Source organism: Bacillus rossius, chromosome 14 (genome assembly GCF_032445375.1).
Source record: "Bacillus rossius redtenbacheri isolate Brsri chromosome 14, Brsri_v3, whole genome shotgun sequence".
NCBI lineage: Eukaryota > Metazoa > Arthropoda > Insecta > Phasmatodea > Bacillidae > Bacillus > Bacillus rossius.
In genome coordinates this window covers 4411096-4431357 of record NC_086341.1, presented here as the reverse complement: position 1 = coordinate 4431357, position 20262 = coordinate 4411096, and the positions used below count along the sequence as shown (strand labels likewise).

General features: G+C 35.6%; 1 protein-coding gene across 14 annotated transcripts in view; it reads left to right on the top strand.

Moving 5' to 3' along the window:
- The window catches only part of LOC134539050 (mitogen-activated protein kinase kinase kinase kinase 5-like), an 83174-nt gene that overhangs the window by 23563 nt on the left and 39349 nt on the right, over positions 1-20262 (top strand). For 2 of the 14 annotated variants that reach the window (XM_063380745.1, XM_063380750.1), the window contains exons 12-15: positions 5256-5381; positions 10998-11036; positions 12731-12781; positions 19209-19300. In XM_063380745.1, the coding sequence (XP_063236815.1) occupies positions 5256-5381; positions 10998-11036; positions 12731-12781; positions 19209-19300 (308 nt within the window). The remainder of the gene's footprint in view (positions 1-5255; positions 5382-10997; positions 11037-12730; positions 12782-19208; positions 19301-20262) is intronic. The other 12 variants (XM_063380747.1, XM_063380755.1, XM_063380752.1 and 9 more) reach the window with 7 other exon arrangements.

Sequence of the window (20262 nt, the reverse complement as noted above, 5' to 3'; positions counted from 1 at the left end):
TACGTGTTCGTACGTGCACTTGCAAGGGACTGTTCACCGCTTCAACCTTAAGTTGGACTTAATTGATCCGTCTCGTCCGTTCGTCACCCTTCCATCTGTCCGTCAAAGAGCCGAGCAATTCGCAATGATCCGCATGGCTGTCAGATCCTTTTCCATTTTAATGCTTCCGACAGACTATAAATCTTAAATACTGATAAATATTTGTGTTGTATAGATATATTGTATTGACGATCATGACAGTTAAGCACTTATTTAAATCATTAAATTCATTTTTTTTTGGTGTGATGTTTATTAAAATTATTTAAATTGTTTATGTTCAAACATAAGTTAATAATAATAACATTTAACGGAAGCAGCTGAACATTAAATATGCTTAAAAACCTTTTTAAGATAGTAAAGGTTGCCGGCAATAGGTATCTTGCTAACATTTTGGAGGTTATTTCGTCCGTCCGTCCGTCGGAAGTTAAAGCTTGTTAAGGATTTGACGGACGGATGGAATTTTCCGGGCTGCCTCACAGCAACATCCTCGCATGTTTCCATCTTGAGAGAACAATCTAGGTTAGAACCCCTCTGGGTATTAAACCCGGATTACTTTGCTGTGAAGCGAGTATGGAATTAAAAACCAAATAGCCAGCGTAGCATTTCCCAGAAAAAAAATTAGGACTAGTTTCGAATTTTTGCTAATGTTTCCCAGTGCTTTTATAAAATTGACTTTTGTGTTGGTTCACAACCACTCTAAAGTAAGGAACTTAGAAAGCGGTGCAGAGAGAAAATTTGTGTATGGTGATGAGCACGGCACGACATACATTAGCAGTGCCTCACGTGGATCTTACGTAAGCAGTGCCCCACGTGGATCTTACGTGAGCAGTGCCCCACGTGGATCTTACGTAAGCAGTGCCCCACGTGGATCTTACGTGAGCAGTGCCCCACGTGGATCTTACGTAAGCAGTGCCCCACGTGGATCTTACGTGAGCAGTGCCCCACGTGGATCTTACATGAGCAGTGCCCCACGTGGATCTTACGTAAGCAGTGCCCCACGTGGATCTTACGTAAGCAGTGCCCCACGTGGATCTTACGTAAGCAGTGCCCCACGTTTCTGGAGGTGGTAGTTCAGTCGTGATGCTGTCGTCAGTTTCGGAGCAGTGCGGGGTGTGTTGGGTGAGGGTGCTAGCGAGCGACGGTCTTCCAGTGGACTGACTCTGGACGTGTTGTTCCATGCTGTCAGGAGCAACCCGCAGTAAGGCAGCTCACGTTTACTTCCCCCACCCCCAAACCCCCAAACCAACACTCTTTACACTTCATGCCTGCTCCCTTGCTAATCACCGTTTAGCCCTTCTTCTTGTGTCGCTGTTAGCTCGCCCCCTGGTGGGATCGCAGTCACGCTTCCGTTCAGATGTTCGGGTCGGCTTTCGAGTAGGAGGCATGGACGTTGTGTTCAGAATTTCGATTAAAAATTACTGACCAAAACGTGTTCTCGGGGGAATGTGGACACTTTTGAAATCAGCCTTCAAAATATTTATTCTTGGGCATTGCTTCAGGGTTGGGTCTCACGCTCCCGTGTTGATTTTTTTTTCTCATTACTATTCCTATTTTTTGGAAATTCAACACCGTACCATCTTTGAGTTTGTTTTTAAGGTAGAAATTTTTTTCAACAGATATTTGCTACATGTAATATAATGGGTGTAAAAAAGGGCCCCAAGTGTTTGTGATTGTTATTACTCGCACGGCTTATTTACAGAATTTATATCACGCTTGGTAAATATCTGTTTAAATTATTTGTGGCAGGTCAACAAATGCAAGTAAGGTATAGTGTCGAATTTTCAGAAATAGTAATGACCAGAAAATTAAACAAAAACAACATGGCGTGTGAGAAGCCACTTTTAGGATTGTGAATGCTTAGTTCTTGAATGCAGTTTATTTAAATTGGTCAGTAGTTCAATTTTTTTTTTTTTTCAATTGTATCATGCCCAGTGTAAATGTGCTGTACATATTGTGTGTTATTACGTGGCATTTTTGTTATGAAGCTCTGAAAGTAGCGTGACTGTGACAATTGTACTACCAACATGAAAAATTTTCTTGAGGACCTATGTGTATTGTTAAAGCATGTCTGCTTGCAATGTGGCATATTTCTATTTTTTAACACACACCTGCCTTTTGTGTTGTAGTGGTCATAGTTTAATGACCATGTTGCTAATGTTTGTAGCTTAATGTCATGTGTTGTAAGGAATAGCCAGTTTAAAGTATGAATTGTCATGGTATGTTTTTTTGTTAGTATGTGAGCTAGATATGTGAATTATGAGTTGACAATATATTTACATCAGTAAATTACAAATTTTTTTACCCATGCCAGTAAATATTAGAAAAAAGGATACCTTACTGCAACACAATGAAATATAGCATTGATCTGAAATAAATGAACCTACTGACTGTATAGTTTCAAAGAAGGTGAAAGAAAAAGATATTAATTTAATTTCCAGTGCTAATTTTTGAAATACGTACTACTATAACTTTTAATCAATGGGTTCGTAATACCAATGAAAATGACTAAAATCTGAACTATGGCAGCCACTAGCGTATTTCAACATTCTGATATACCTGCCTTGGAGTGAGTCACATAGAACCAGTATTGTAAAAAAAAAAAAAAAAAAAAACGTCAGATTGCTGTGTACCAATTTGCAATATGCTGTTAAGTTCACCTAGCCACTGATTGAATTGTGGACAAGCATCAACGAAACAAAGAACATTTGTGTCCAAAAGATCCAATCTCTAAATAGTTTGGTATTATTTACCTTCTTGTCAACTTTAAATTAGTTGCGCTTCGACTAATTGCAAAGAGAGAATTAGGTTCTGTTCTATTATTTATAATTGCAGTTAAATTTATTGAAAGATGGTGAATTTTCTTAGGACTACGATCTCTTTGAGACTGGGAGCTTCATTTGATTTTCTCATCTTTGTCTTAGGATGGATTTCTTATTGAGCTCTTTCTTTAACTGCATACTGTAAGTTATTTGTACATTGTTCTGTCTGTCCACATCTCTTCGTCCTTCGCTTTTTTTCGTCCTTCCTTTACTTGCTCTTTTCCTTCATTTTATTTTTTTTCTCTCTTTTGTATTCCACAACTTTTTCCTTCCACTATATTATTCCTCCTATTCCCATTTATTTGTCTTTATATTCGTATGTGATTACAAAGATGGTACTTGGCATTTGGCTATATGCATTAGAGAATTGAGTAGACCCTTAAAAATAGTTTTGGGTTGGAAATTTTTTCACTGTAGCAGCAGAACATAATAATTGTTTGTATTTGGCAGTTTTGGGATAATAACACAAAATAAAGTAACGTAGAATGCTTACATTCTGTAGTTTGCAATATCTGCTTAGCAAGGAAAAAATGTTTTTTGTATGAATGATAGAAATGTCTTGCTTTTCCATCCACATTTGAACTGCTGTCGTTTGTTTGATTTCTACGTTTGTAGTAGTTCCCATGTTGTGATGTAGCTTTTGTGTGTTCTATCATGTGAATGATTGGCATGAGTGTACATGTAGGCATGTGGTAATGACGGTGCTTGAAATGATTGCGATATTGTAGGTAGTCGTTACAGACATGAAATTGGAACACAATTTTTTTTGTTATTGAATTTATAATTACAATAACTATAAAACATTGTTCAAGATTACAATTTTTTTTTTGTAGTTAAAGTTTTTGCTTGTGAAGATTATAAACAGAACTTTTAAAGTTTTGGATACATTGTTCTACTGCATATCATTTTACTTTTACTATTGTGTTCATGGAAACAATGTAAATTAAATAAAAGTGCCTGCAAGCTACTTAGTTACTAATTTTTGTTCCTAACATTGATTAGCTTGTTTGCAATTGGGGCTGTTAAACATTAAGGTTTGTGGGCATGGTAAAATTCACAGGTTTTGCGGCCACCATCTGGAGTTGCTTGGCTTCTGGTTTGTAGTTGTGTCTTGTCTGTGAAATCTTCGCCTTGTGGAACAATGTTTAGACTTTAGGTTACGGAATATTGTAAAGCTTGGATTGCTCATGTATCACTGTAAAACATCAACATGACCAATGGGATAGAGCTGTGCACTGTCTCCAGTTATCGAATTTAAACTCTGCTAACATGTAGGAATATATGTTCTGGACAGTTTTTTTTTGCACACAATGACATTCCCACTTAGATTAATAAAATAATATTTAACAGACCCATTCATATGTTGTTTTGGCTATAAGTAGGAACAAGATTATTTTGTGAATTGTGATAAAAACCAAAATAACCCCGAAAAGCTGGTCACTCGCCACACCATATGACACCGTAATTCAAGTTAACACACTATGAAGCACAAAAATGCAATTAAAATCATGAAACTAATCAGCAATTTCCTATTAAAACTTAACTGTAATGAAAAAAATGTGAATTTTTAAATATTAAATTCAATGAAAGTAATTTATTTATCATGAAGTTGGTAAAACATTTTATGATAAAAAAAAAATGGAAAAAGTTTACTTCTTTTTGATATTGAACTTTGATGCTAAATAGTTTTTTTTTAACTTGCATCTCAGTGTTAGGCTATATGTTGTATGGACATGCTTTGAGATGTTATTATGGTGTTATTGCAATTCACCATGTAAGCTCATCCCTACTTGTAGAGTTTAAGCACACTTTATTTGCCAATGTGACGATCACAATGAGATGCCTGCAGTGGGAAAGTTTAAAACGAATGTTGCTGCTCTTGAGTGGCTCTGTGAGTCACTGTGTGAAGGTGGGGCGGAACCAAGGAGGAAGATACAGCCTGCAGAGGGGCGGATAGAGCCCTGTTAGACTCCTGCCGTCTTCTAGTAGGGACGCATGCTTGCATCCAATGCGATGCAGGAAGATGGTCTTAAATGGGGTGGTTTTTTAGGAAACAATTCAGGATGACTCAACTGGGGTACGAACCCGGGACCCCGCAAGTGTTCCACCAGCTTGCCACCTCACTAAGAAGGTCCCTGAATTGGAGATGTCAGGGGAAATGAAAGAATACCTGGAGAAATCCCGCTGGCAACGTCGGCAACGTCTCGCATTTTCAGACGATTCTGGTCCCTCGGGAGATCCAAGCAAACAAAGTGGCTTGTACGCTTCGTAGTCCACGAAGTGTATGTGGATCTGAGCAGAGTTTTTGGGGGGGGGAGGCCAGGGAAATGAGAGTATTGGTAAGAGTGAGTGGAAAAAAAAAAAACTGCTGGAATCTGTGGGGCATGTTGTGTTCAGAAGAGCGACCACACCACCCGTCCCGTGTAGTAACTGCTTAAAGCGCGAGCAGGAATGCACCAATTGCTTGTTGCGAGTCCGCAAACAGCGCCTTACTGGGACCGCCATCTTTAAAATGTCTCTAAGGTATGGCTGGCCGCGAGCCTTCGGCAACGAAGGCTGCTTGCTCGGTTGAAGGGAATGGTGCACTCGTGTTACGTCTGACCTTAACTTAGACGTTGAAACAGCACGGACACATCTCGGCCAACCTGTTTTGCCTATTGTGAAACACTTCGTAAACCATTTTCATGACAGTCTTAGTAGGAAATACAGGTATGCCGTATGCTCACAGTAAACCTCGTGAAGTGTTAAAACGCAGGATGCTGTAAAATTATAGTATGTTCAAATGTTGCGCTTCTGTGTAAAGTTAAATATTGCTGTGCTACTTACCGACTGATAATAGTTGAAAGACACGCACAGAAAATGAACGTTCTTGCCTAGGTGTGCAGACCTGACATTCTGCTGGCTAGATTAGCTTATTCTGTTTGGATGTTGAAGAAAAAAAGCTCATAACTAGGCAGGAAAATGAGAAATGTGTAAAATTAAATCAGAGAATTTTTAAAATAAATATTAAATGATGCATATTACATAATAGTACAATATACATAAAAACAAATGTGAAATTGCACACCACTAAGCAATTAATTTGAAATTAGAAACTAATAGTTAAGAGGAACTAGATAACAACGGATGTATTTCTTCTGATGCGCATTACGTGCAAAGTCTTAAGCGTGTATGGATGCTGAAGAGAACTGCATTAACTCTGTTACACTACAGTTACATGCATATTTGTCAAAATAACTACAACTCTCTTACACAGAGTTTAAATGAGCAATAGCCAATTACAGACTCATTTAAAACACATACAGCACTCTTTTTTTTTAAGACCTAATTTGTCTTTTAGATGTATGAAACTGTGCTAAGCATGTACAATAATTGCACAATTACTTTTGTGTTAATTGGTAGCTTATGTAGAGTTTTTTCCCCCATCGAAAAGTGTACCATTCCCTTTGACTTTTTCCTGTGGCAACTCGCATGGGATTCTCATAACAAGTTAACATCTGTAACAAATTGGGTTTTATTACAGAGGATTCACGTTGGTACATTATTTTTCTTTGTGGCTGAGTGAAGTGGTTTTTATATTAACATGGGGTGGAATAGTTGAGAGGCGACCAAGATACACTTACTTTTGATTCAGTTTGATTTTAAGCTGTGCTCTCAAAAGCATTTAAAACCATGCCTTGAGGTGGTATATTGAACACTTAGAAGTGCAGTTAATTAACGTTACAGCATGACCGTTTCCAAATATACTACTACAATATTTTTTCTACTATGCGCATCATCAAAGGTAACTTACATATTTTCATTAGTCAAGATCTAACCAAAGTAGCAATTCCAATAAAAAAAATGTTATATCTCTGTGATTTATTCTTTTTAATGTTTTTTTTTCATCATAATGCACTTTCTCAAAGTATTATTATTATTAACACAACTATTTCATCATTATAAGGATGAAAAATTACTAAACTTGTTATTTTATTAATGAGAATTGTTAACGTGTGTTTTTATTTCAGAGATTAGATCATACTTAGGGCAACAAACAGCTTTGCTTTCTTGTTACTAACCACAAACTGACATTATCTTTTGTTTGCTGGCATGTCTAATGGCATGAAACCTTGCTTGACTTGGATTTATGTATTAACTTTCATAATGTCATAGTATGCATGTTATTATTTCTTTGTGCTCACAGAAATTTTCATTTTGTAGGTTTTGTTGAAATGTTAACTTACTATGTAAGTGTAAATTAGTATAATTATTTTTTTTTTCTGGATATTTCTTGTGATTTTGGATGATACATTATTTTGGGTATGTTGAGGTATCATTCAAATGTGTCAGTTTTCGTAGAGGTGTTATTAGTAAGACAATTGTTTACAATTGCCATTGGAAAAGTGTGACAAGTATTGTATAACTGGGAATGACAGAGATGAACTATTGGGTAAACTTGGATGGTGAAAATTTGAGTAACTTTCACCCGAAACTGAGGTCGGAAACACTTTCTCTGGCCACTGAAGGAATTTTTAATGTAAAATTGAATGTGAGTGTCGTTTAAGTTTAACATCATTTAACGACCTAGGTGTTTTGTGATTACTACAGATTTTCACATGAACAGTTGGCAATGTTATTGGTCACTATGTTAAATCATGTCAATCATGTAATTTGGATATAGGTCTCTACGGGAAGAAACGTAATTTTTTGGACAAACTTTTAGATGTGGTGAGGGATCTATCATTGGAATCTGACAGCATGACTGATATCAAAAGATGTTCTAATATGCTTGGAAGGTAGGCAACTCTTTATGCTAACGTGTCTGATACTTTGTGCTCTGACACCGCCTTTGAGAACGGAGTATTGACCACTCATCTTCTCTGATGACCTTGATGTCTACATGAAGTTAACCACATTTGTTCATTTGTTCCAAACACATCTTTTGTAAAGGAATTTGTCCTATAACTGAGTGTGAAAATTACTTCGCCCCCATACAGTTATTAGTTTTAAAGTAATTTGTGTTAATGGCATTTGTGGGAAATTTAATTTTTCCATGAGTCTTCAAACCTAAATTTTCAGCCAAATACGTTTATGCCAGTGTTTCACCTCCAAAATCAACACTTGAATTCCTCTGCTGGTTTCGTGACGGCTCACGTAACTAACATTGAGTGGTGCTGTTCTGCTGGTGTCAAAACAAAGTTACATATTGCCTACCTCCTGGGTAGAACACAAAAAAAAATATTTATAATTTTTTAGGCATTTCCAAATGAAATCTTCTGATGTCTGCCATGTTGTTACATACAGTTAGAGACCAGATTATATGGCAAATCGCGATGAAACCAAAATAAAAGAGAAATTGAAGTCAATGCCGAATACACTGCCAAATACCGAAATGCAAGGCAGAACATTAAATTCACCTTAATTACCTCATTCTGTCAAATATAATGTACAGAAATATTTAGTATAGGCTTTTATTCAAAAACTAAAAATATTGTGTAATAAGTAATGAAAAAAATTAATTTTCTTTCTAAGTGTGATGGTTTATAACAAAATAGAGTGAATAGTAGCAGTCAATATCAAATACCAAACAGACACAACTAAAGGCCTACAGAGAAAAACCTCAAAGAAATTTACTATAAGTATAAATTATATTTGGTTTTATGACATTGCATATTATTTTTTTTATTCATGATAATAGAATTGAAGTAATAAGATTTTGACAAAAAGTAAAATTGATTAAATATTTATTCTCACTCCTTAAAATGTTATTTAGGGTTTTTAGTTCCAGTAACATTATTTCTTGTTTTATTTGTGGTATATATTATTGTACAATTTTATATATATATATATATATATATATATATATATATATATATATATATATATATATATACACACACATATATACACACACACACATATATACACACACACACACACATATATACACACACACATATAGAGCTGTACCTTTTATATTTTCATATTTATAATTTTCTCGTGAACTAATGAACATTATAGAAGAATATTTAATATTTTAGTTGCAGTTTTTTGTTTTACTCATCAATATAATTATGTAGTATTGTTTTATGTAAACATTTTAAAAGTTGTACCACAAATTTTTTAAGCAGTTTATCACATAATTGTGCTTGATATGTACTTATTCCATGTGTTTAAATTTTTAATGATAAAGACAAAATCCACTATTATTTTTAAAGACAAAATTTGCTTTTTTTATAGCACCATAAAATCTTGGCTCTGCATATAGTTTGGGACTCTCTGATGTTGCGAGCAGCAATTGATTGTCTTGCTACCCTCCCAAAGTTTGGCTAGCTAATTTTTTTACATATTTGTCAGCCCCATAAAACTTCCCAGTTTTCAAAATCATCCATTTATCTGTTGCTTTGTGCTTCTCTAGTTTATTGTGTATGTATGTGACACTAACTTGCATATTTTCACATCAAAATGTATACTTCTGGACTGGTCCTGTCTTCCACCTGGCTGATTTACAAAAGCCGGAGAACAGTTACAAATAGTTTATCCTGATTACAGACTTCTTTTCTGCGTGTGATAACAACAGTACAGGTTATACTTTATAATAGTGTTTTTAGAGAGAGGTATTCAGGTGCCAGCGCCCAGCGGTAATGTATTGTGTACTTTTTGAAAATTGTATCAATGATACAAAAAACATTTTTTTCATTGAAAGGTAAACAAAATATATTTAAAAATGTCCTATTTTTTTTTATTTACGTATCTTCTTAAGTATTGCATCTAGCATTTGCTTAGAATAGAAATGAAAGAAAAAAAGACGGATTCCATAAGCTCTCTGACTGAGCATAAGCTAAAGGTTACTGACATGTTTTCACACAGTGTATGCTTAACATTTAAAATTGTAGGAGTTAAAACTTTTATTATTTATTTACTTTTCAATGTGAGTGAAATACAAAATTTTAATGAAAATTTTTTTTTCTCAATCCAACATGTTTTTTAACTTGCAGGATAACAAACACTGAGTGTATAAGTAAAACTGCTAAATTTTGACATTTCTATTAGTAAAATTACATAAGTTATAGCCTTATAGGTATGGTCACAGAATTTAAATTGATAAATCTGTAGAAAATCACAGGTAAGCTTGTCATGTTTTGCATCCAGTTTGTAGACACAAGATTTTATGGTTTTATTTTTAGTCCAATTTGGTTTTTAAATACAGGATTTTGGTGTTACTGTTTTCATTTTGATAAAAAAAAAATGTTTTGTAATACCCACCAAAATAAGGTTAAAATTAATATGCTGCATTTTTACGATAAAATAATTGGTGAATAATTGGTCTAAAACAAAATATATTCAGAACAATAAAAATAAATTAGCAAGCATAAGAGATGCACAATAAAACAAATAAAAATAATTTTTCTGATCCATGCAAATTGGTACAGATTTTGTCTGGAAATAATGACAGTCCCTGAATTTCAAACATCAAAAGATTAATTTTTGAATAATATGAATTAAATTTTGTTTTAATGCTTCTTAATTCCATGATTTAACTTGCAATTCAGTGCTGTATGGTATGTTAACTTTCATTTAGATGTTACAAGATTTACGACATGCTTTTCGCTGTTTCATCGGTTTTATCGCAATTCGCCAAATAATCTTGCCCCTGCCAATTTGTGATTCAGTTGGCTTCTCTTCTGTTATGGTTCTCAGAGTTTAACTTTGTAGCTAAAACTTTTTAACTGGCTTTTTTATCCATTTGTTTTTTGGACCAAAGAAACCCAACTTAGTTACAATTTTATTTTTATTATATATTGGATGAAAAACAAATAAGTTTCATCAAGGGAGAGATGTACCTGAAGAAAAATTAATATTTATGCAAACAGAAATGCATTTAGGTGAAATTTAGGTCCTAGGCTTAATGCTGTGTACTAAACAAGTTGTTATAGGTAGCCTTCAAACTTCTGCATGGTTTTAAGGAATGTACTGTGTAATGAGTTCCCCGAACCAAACTGTAGTTGTACTGTAATTCTCTTATAATTGGTGTATCTGATTAATCTCAGTTATTAGGTATCCATACTGTTTTTTTTTTTAGTACTACCTGTTAATTTTTGTCGCACATGGTGTACTTGAATGGTTTTCTTCCTTTTTTTTTTCCCCCACCCACAGGAGTCTATTGCAGTACATTGACGAAGAACTAATTCTCAGGTACTGTGAACCCTGTTGTTTCTGGCCGCATGCGAGGAACTAACTCAGGAGCGGACGGGGTTTCTGCTTGCGTAGCGTAGCGGTCTGTAGCTGCATGCACCTGCGACTAACTTTGGAAACACCCTGCTGTTGAAACTCCTCTGCCAAACAAACTTGAGAAATGTGATATCCATTTGGTGGGAGGTGCAAACAATTTCCGCCCCAGCTTTTTTATTTGCTACTTTATATATGAAAAATTTGAAGGTGAAATCATTTTACATTTGCTCTGTTCAATTCGCTGGATATCTTTTTTTAATCCTTACTTTACTTGAAAATAGTTGGAAATATATTTCACTCCAAAAAGTTCAAAATACACACATGCCAACTGTAGAAATTGAATTTTGAATTTCTCTACCGCAGAAAACTCTTCCTTCGGCTTATTTTGTATCATAAGTTGCTTGTGGGTATGGCTTAAAAGCTCACTGCTAAAGAGTCACTAAATTATTTTTTGGTGCGTACAACTCGATGTATGCTAACATACAATCGGGTGCACTGCGGGAATTTTTTTCGTGTAAAGCTCTAAAAAAATTTCCTGCGGCATACAAGTGTAATTTGTTAGGCTTTTTTTGAATGGTGCCATTATTAAAAAAAAATAATTTTCACATTATATTTGATAATTTTTCAGTCTATGTTTGGTTTTCTGTCTTTTTTGTTGTTGAAAAAAAATTTTTTAAGTATTATTATGAAGCAAAAAAATTTAATTATGTGCTTGAGTGAACTTACTTAAATGAATTAGTTAATAGAGTTGTGTACATATTTCATTTCATTGTTTCTATTTATTATCTCTCGCATTATAAGCTCTATTCATTTAATTTGTTACAAACTAATAATACTGCTCATGTTGTAAGTTAGTAAAGTTTGTGTGCATGCATGTTCGAAGGCAAAACATTTCACGGAGAGAATTTGTGAAACTAAAATTGATGCAATTCTTGGATAATGTCTGCACTGCTTTCTTTCTGCAGAAGTGTTATTTAACCATTTTAAAGTTGTGGAAGATTTTTATATTTATCTTCATAATACACTTACAACATTTCAATCTTTATCACTGCTCTGTACATCTCTGACGGACACTCGCAGAGCAGACATTGTCCACTTGATTAATATATTTTTCTTTTAGGCAAGTAGCTCCCGGGATTTTCGGAAACTCAACCAGTTTGCGTTGTGTTTGCTTGTAGATTGCCCGCATGGTTTGTTCGAAAAATTTAAAAGCATTCCTTTGATCTTGTTGATAAATTAAAAAGAATTAAATAAGTAATAATTTTTTTTTTTTTTTTTTTTTGGTGTTGCTGGTTTGCATATTGTATTCAGGACCATAGAAATTATGGTTTCTCACGAAAGCATTAACATTTAGGGTTATTGAATTCATTACTTTTTTTAAATTTTCCACCTTCTTTAGCTGTGCACCTTTTAAAGTTCTTTTGTTACATTTTCGAACTGTTTGACTGAATGTGGATATCCTGACGAACGTTCGGGTCGAGCTGTGTGGGTTTGTGGAAAGTCCCAGAGCGCTGTGGTTGTAAGCGTTGCAGCCGGGAATGAGAGAAGGCGCGGCGTGCAAGAGGAGACCGGCTTCTTGTTTACCTAGTGTGCGTAGCAGTTGGCAGGCCTGGCCGCTGTCATCCGAGTGTCTCATGTCGAGTTCTCTTCCCTATCAGGGGCACGCGAGCACGTCACTTGGCCCCACAGGAAGACTCGTACTCGCAACAGTAAGTAGGTCCCCCTCCTCTCGCCCACCATTGCTGCGGAGTCTCTTCTCGTTGCGCGGGGCGTATCTAAACCTGAAACCGTCGATTCCTGCGAGGGTCGTGTCAGTTCCAATGTGTGTTCATTCCAGTACAGCCTTATTGGTGTATGGTTAGTGTTGGGTCAAGCTCCAAATATATATATATATATTGAATCCAATTCCAGTTTAGATTCTTGCATTTGGAGATAAATTCTTTTAATTTGAGGGAGATTAGATCAGATGTAATACTCTTTACGAAATTGCAATAATACTTGTTTAACTATTCCTGATTTCTATACTCAGATACAAAAACCTTTTACAAACACCTGTTACTATAAATTTTGGCCATATTAAATGAACAAAATTCCTATTAAATCAAACAAAACTTCTTGTAAATTGGCTTAATACCCTGATCAATCTGAAAAAAAATTGTGCATTAAAAAAAAATATGAAATCCTGATTAATCAAACTAGCCTGATAAGTCAGAAATCGTCTGATAGTGGGGTATCAGCCGGTTAGTCCAGTATCGGCCAATTAGTGCATTATCGGCCAATTAGCATGGTGTCGACCAATTAGTGTGGTATCGGTTGATTAGTAGGGAATTGCCCGATAAGTTTGACGAAAATCCTTTTTTAAAGTATTGAAAAATTAGATTAATTGATCCTATCAAAAATAAATATCTAATTTTAAACATTGTGCTATAAGGAAAGAATAGACCATTTTTGTTTCCAAAATCATTGGACTCTGAATCTTTCGATACAATTGAAATTCATGGAATCGAATGATTGATCCAACACTATGTATCATGAGTATCAGCAGGATGCTGGTTGTTAGTAACATTACACTTTTGTGAACTACAGTTTATATTAAATCACCAAGAGTAAGAACAAATTGTTAATTAAAACACATAAGTTTCATTCAGTGATAATTTTAGTAAGATCTGAAGGGCTCTCAAGATTGCTGCAGTTTGAGAGAACCTAGCAATACCTAAGGAAACAGTCACTTAAACTAAAAAATTTAAATGCTATACATAGTTATGCTAAAAAAATTCCTTAAGAACTATAAAATTCTCTATCTGTAAGGACAACATTGAGTGTAAATGAAATAATTTGGATTATGAGAGTAATTGGTGCTAAATTTAGGTATCTAATTGAAATTGGTACTTCACAAGAGTAACAAACATTACAAAAATTTTGGCCTTACACAGCTGAACACATTGAATTTATGTACGCATATTAGGTAGAAGTATCTAATTAAACTACAAAAATTACTGGAAAATCTTTGTTTTATTGCCTGGGAAATTTTTTTTTATCCTGACATTTTGCAACAACCAACACATTGTTGCTAGTCATAGAAACGTAATGTTACAATAACTGAAAGGAGAATGAGACTGGTTTTCCACTAGCTCCGACTGTGTTTAGTTTAGATACGTCCTGCAGCGTCGTCATCACATTTCCTTTACAGTACATTATGTACACACATCAATAATGTACATAGGGCTTCAAAAAAAAATTTCCTTCATTATACATTTTATTCACCTAAGCATATTTTTTTTATTATTATTTTGATTTGCTTGTAATGTAAATCTTAGTAGTATGCAAATTGTATTCAGCTTAGTTCTCATATGATAGTAAGTCTATTGTATTCTGGAAACTCCTTGGTAGATCAGATTGATGCTAAAGTCTTTGTAAGGTACACATCGCATGTTGTAAGGTAGATGGTATAATCCACATGTATTTTGTCTGTTACTTAGAAACACCAGAATATGCTGAGAGCTACTGTAAATTATTTTTGCTGTTATGATTCATTTTTCAAATTTTTTTTTGTAACTTTTTTAACATTTCATGATCTTCTTAAACTCTCTTGATAATGCTTTTGACCTCTACTAACTCACCATATGTTTCATACGTAACGATGAAATTTTTTTTGTAGCCGTAGAACGGGCCAAAATTAGCCTTAATCCACTCTTCCCCTTTTATGCTTTGTTTGAATTGTGTCGGGTGTACAGCCTCACAACTTACACATGTATGTTCTAAGTAATCAAGTGTTTGTAGTGAGTACTGTGCACCAAAATTCTTGACTTGAACTTCATCACAACTAAACACAACGTGTTTTAATATTCTTACGATGTCTGTAAAAATTAAATACGTGGTTTCTTTTCACACTCTTTACCTTTATCTTTCTTTAATTTTGTAGTTTTTACTTGAAATTAATAATGGGTGTATGGTATGGAATTGGATTTTGATGTCTGACTGCAAAATTTATCTCAATCACATTAGACGGAACTAACAACACACTTAGATTGTGAGGCAACGTGCACGTCAGGATGAATCTGGGCACCAGTTATATCTTCAAGTTAACTTTCGAAACGATGCAAATGCTCCCAGCAATTTACGTACTTGATACTCGCTGTAAATAACAGTGCCGTCAAATGTCAAATTTGACTAAACACCAGTAATGTGAATATGTTCGTAAGAAGTCTATAACCAAACGGACATTAAAATTATTTTTTTTCTTAAACAAGTAATGTACCAGTTAACAGTACAATGCACGTATATGCTGCTAAAATAATGACTTGGTCAATTTATTTGTTAATGAAATAAAATTTTATAATAATACTTAAGGTAATAATGCTTGATGAATTTAAAAGGACTTTTTTTTTTTAAGTGTCTGACATGAGTTGACAACATCACAATTGATTAAGAAAAAAACTCAAGACCAAAAAGAAAATACAAAATACATGGGCCTATGACTACTAGGGATTTTGTTTGATTCTTAGGCTCGGTCTTTTTTTTTTCTTTTTTTGTTCTTACGGATATATATATATATATATATATATATATATATATATATATATATATATATATATATATATATATATAGATAGATAGATAGATAGAAAGACAGAGAGAGCAATAAATATAAATTTGGTCATTCAATTAATATTTTAGCTTTATATTATTATTCAACTTGCTTTTTGGTGCTGGAATGTGTATTCATTCACATTGTGGTGTTGTTTAGGCTGTACCTCCATTAGTTCGAAAAGTCTTTTCCCTGGAATTATAGGAGCATTCAGTATGGTAGTAGATCTGAACGATTGCTTGATGAGTTCTCCACGGGCAAGGTGAGGCGCGGAATAACTGCGAGGCTTGTGAAGCTGTCTGCTCTCCCTGAGTCGCGGGCAGACCTTTCGAGGGCTGAGCAAGGGACCACCCTGAGAAAACCCTCGAACATCCACCACGTCCACTGCTTGTTGAAAATTGACTCTCTCTATAATCAGCTCAGATCATTGGGTTTAGAAGCATATACCACGGCTGGGGCCTTTCCATTGACAGAAACTATCTACGAAGTGTGCCATGAAATTATCCGCAGTTGGTTTCAGTAGATATGTGTGTGTGTGTCTATATATATAAAAAACAATTTTAATTTTAAGCCAAATTGTTACTTAAATTCATACTATGGTTTTGCTCATTCATCTTCAGGGTTAGTTTTATAAATGCAAACGATCAAAGTCCGGTGAAATTGCGTCATACTCGTACAAAATCATGGAAGCTCAGTTGAAACCAAAAGCAAAAGGCATTGACCAGAACTTCAAATTTCGTGACGATAACGATTTAATTCTTCCGTTTTTTAAAAGTGCATGTTCTTCACAGAAATACAAACAAAAAGGTAAACTGAAGTTTAAAACGGGCCGACGCTGGATCCTGGGCCTAATGCCTGGGGCCGAACAGGTGAATGTGCACTTGTAATCCCTGGGGTGAGAGTCTCTGTAATTGTGTTTTCATGTGACTCTACTCTCGCCAACACATTCCCTGGTGGGGGCAAACCCCAGGTGCTGTTGCAAGACATGAGCTTGTGGGTTTTCTCTGCCTTCACCTGTCCCCTGTCCCCCCCCCCCCCCCTTAAGCAAATGCATTCTTTCGCTGCCCCGCATCCGTCTCAAATGTTTTTGATGTTGCCGAGACGTTGATTCCTAATGTAGTCTTTCACTTTCTTGGGGTCTCTTCGACGGCAGTACTAGCGATTAACAATAAACAAAACGTGGTACCCTCCACGTCCTCTGTTCTTCTGGCACAAGTGTTTCTTCGTCAGATTTGCTGCCAGCGTACCCTTCTTTCTAAACTCTCAACTAGAGAGACTTCCTGTACTGTTTTTACTGCGTGGCAGGTGTACATACTTTACCTGGTGTATTTCATTTGAGCAGAGACCAAACGAGACAGTATTTTATCGTCAGCTCACGAGGAGATGAAATGGGACTTCTTGAGGCTTTCTCTGTTCTACTGATGCAATATGTTATCAAATGGATACCACACATTTTCTTTTAAAAAATTGGTTTGAGTCCCTGAAATTAACTTGTTTAGTTCTTGTTACTTGTGTTATTCATTTGTATTTGTATGCATTTTGAAATTATAGGAAGTTGCACTGCTAGTACATATGTACAGCTTTAAATCCACTCCACACACACTTAACGCCTGAAGATTCAGTTTAAAATGTTTAGTGCGCATGAAATTGAACTTGGCTGTCGTTAATTATTATTCTTGCTTGTTGTGTTTACGGTTCATGCATGTGGTTTTGTACCTCATTTTGTTTGTGTGACTTTAGCTCATGCCTGAAAATTGGTTTCCGTAGTTCTAGAATAATATTTGCATGTGTTTTTGATATTAAGCATGTTACTATTATAATTTCCGCAGCTACAGTACATTTAAAAAAAACTTCTCTAACTTTACCTACCCATCATTTTACATCTTTTTTTATTATAAACTGTGCTTTTATTTTAGTGAGTTTGTAGACCGATTTGAAGAACTTGTAGTTATGGTTTTAATTGAATTAACCTGAATTGTTGTTAATATTATATTAATACAGTTATGTTTTGTTGCAAATATGTTTATTGAATCAGATAGAATTTTTTTATGAAATTCAATTTATTAACTTTTATATTTCTTAGAAACAAGCTAAAGGAAATTTTTAATTTTGCATTTGTAAGTACGTAATATTCTAGATGTGAAATTTTCTAGATGTAAAATAAAGTTCTCTAGTTTTCAATCAAATAGACAGAATGAATATTGGGAGTATTTGGAGCTAGGTAATCTCTTCATTTTGTTCTGAAATTTTCGTGAGGGACCCAATTTTAGATGTCCAAAGATAGTAGTGTATGTACTACCTAACTTTGGTATGTACTACCTAACTTTGGTTACATATATATATATATATATATATATATATATATATATATATATATATATATATATATATATATATATATATATATGCAGCTGGAAATTAAAATTCTTGCAGTTGTTAGTAATTCAGTACATATATGTTTTTGTTTCTTTTACTTGTCCATTTCCCTGCAAAGAACTCCAGAGCCAATTTATTTGCTCATAGTAACTGTTAAGCTTAAGACGGGAAGTGTTACACTGTATGATGAGGGAGGGAGGAATGATATAATGACGAGGAAGACACGGTCAGTCGAGCAGTCAGGGATGTGCTAGTTGGTAGGGTCTAGGGACCGGGCACACGGAAAAGGTAATCGTGTGAAATTGTAAATTAGATTTTGATTCTGGATTATGTTGTGTTTTTCGTTGCCGTTGTTGTTACAATTGTTCCTCTTTGCTGTTGGCGTGGAAAAGCACGTCTTGTGCAGTCACGCACCGAGAGCCCTCATAAACTCTTTCCCCCCCCCCCCTTTTTTTTAAAAAAAAAAAAAATTTATAGCATTATATTTGTAAATTTAATAGTAATTTTCTCACTTCCTGCTTTTCAAGATTGCACTTTTCAAGCCTGGCCCCGAAAATAGTCGGGACTGTAAGTCTGTGCGACAGGGCTGCACTTACGCTGCCACACAAAGCCAAGCCTCCGAGTGCTCTCTCGACAGTAGATGCCGTGCTAACATGGTGCCCGTACGTTGGGTCGCAAAAGTCTCAAAGATTTCACACCCGGTGTATGTAGTAAAGGTCACAAAATTTTCTAAAATAATTCAAGAATTTACGATGTTACTAATGTGTGCTCTTCATTTTTTTTTTTTTTTTTACTTTTCTGTTTTAAAATACAAAATGGTTTTAAATTTGGATGATATTATTAAATATTTCAATTCACGCTGCATTAAAAAAAAATATATTTTTTTTTAGTGGGGCAAATTTTTTTAGCAGTATTTTGTCAAATTCGAGGGCATCATACCAGAAGGGCGTATCAACACTTTTTGCAATATCGAGATACGCCCTTCTGGTATGATGCCCTCGAATGATTATAAGAAGATTTATTTTAGGCGAAGAGAAAAAAATTCAGGAAATTGTTGTTGTGTGCAACCCGGTGGACGTCCCGAGTACCGGCTCTCAGGAGGTGGTTGGTCCCGGGCCGGGCCCCGTCCCGCCTGCGGGCCGCGGGTGCTGACGGGCGACCTGTGTTCGCAGGGCGACGCTGCCGGTGAGCGACAACGCCAACCCGGCCAACCACGAACACCACTGCGACCTGCACCGGGGCGGCTTCTTCAACCACCTGCCAGGTGACGGCAGATTCCAGAGTCTGTATGAGTACGACGCAATTTCACCGACTTTGATCATTAAATCCATTTGCCTAAGCCCTTCTTGCTCAGCGCGGGAATTATCGGTTATTTAAAACGCACGCAGCAAAGTCCAGGTGAAATGTGTGGCTAATGCTCGCTAAATAATGCTTCCCGGCATCGTTGACGGAACATTACGTGTGTTTTAGTAGGCTCTAGCTATAGTTTGTAACATTAATATATATTCTCCTGAGAATACAATATGATAATTTTAAGGATAGAAACAAGCTTGGCTCACGCCTGTTTGTCTCAGAGATGAGAAATTTATTTTTTGTCGTCATAACGTTGGTGCCACAGCTTTATCGCTCGTACTGGGACTAGAGTCTTCCCCATCTATCGGACTGACGTGAGAAAACACGCAAAAAAATCTCGGAGCTGCCCGGTGTTAGTCTCTCTTAACGTATAGGCCCGAGGGTTTTCTAGTCCCATCAAGAGGAGCCCTCCATCCTGTCTTCAGTAGTTTCATAGATATCACCCCGTGAAAAATTCTAGGATCGTTCCCTAACGTAGCTGAAGTGTTCTGAAAGTTTCACTCCACGTGACTGTCACATTCGTTGTTTGCAGTCGTCGGAATGGAAACAATTCAAAATATGCACGATTGCAATTACTGTAAAGGAAAAAAATATATACAATTTTCTGGCCAAATTCAAATAAGAAATGCTCGTCGGCCAAATGTGACGGCAAATACAAAGTTAACCATTGCCCGTTCCTTCCCCAAAATTTGTGGAAATGTGCCATTGATGGAGACAAGATTGTACGGTGCATTTTCGATGAAACCGAAGTAACGCTGGATGCCTGTCGACAGGGGTGCAGATCTCTAGGATTCTCGAGGGCCCTGCGCGATCGAGAGTTTCGCTTGTGGGTTTTAACAGACACCTGCTGATATTATAACCAATATGCATGCA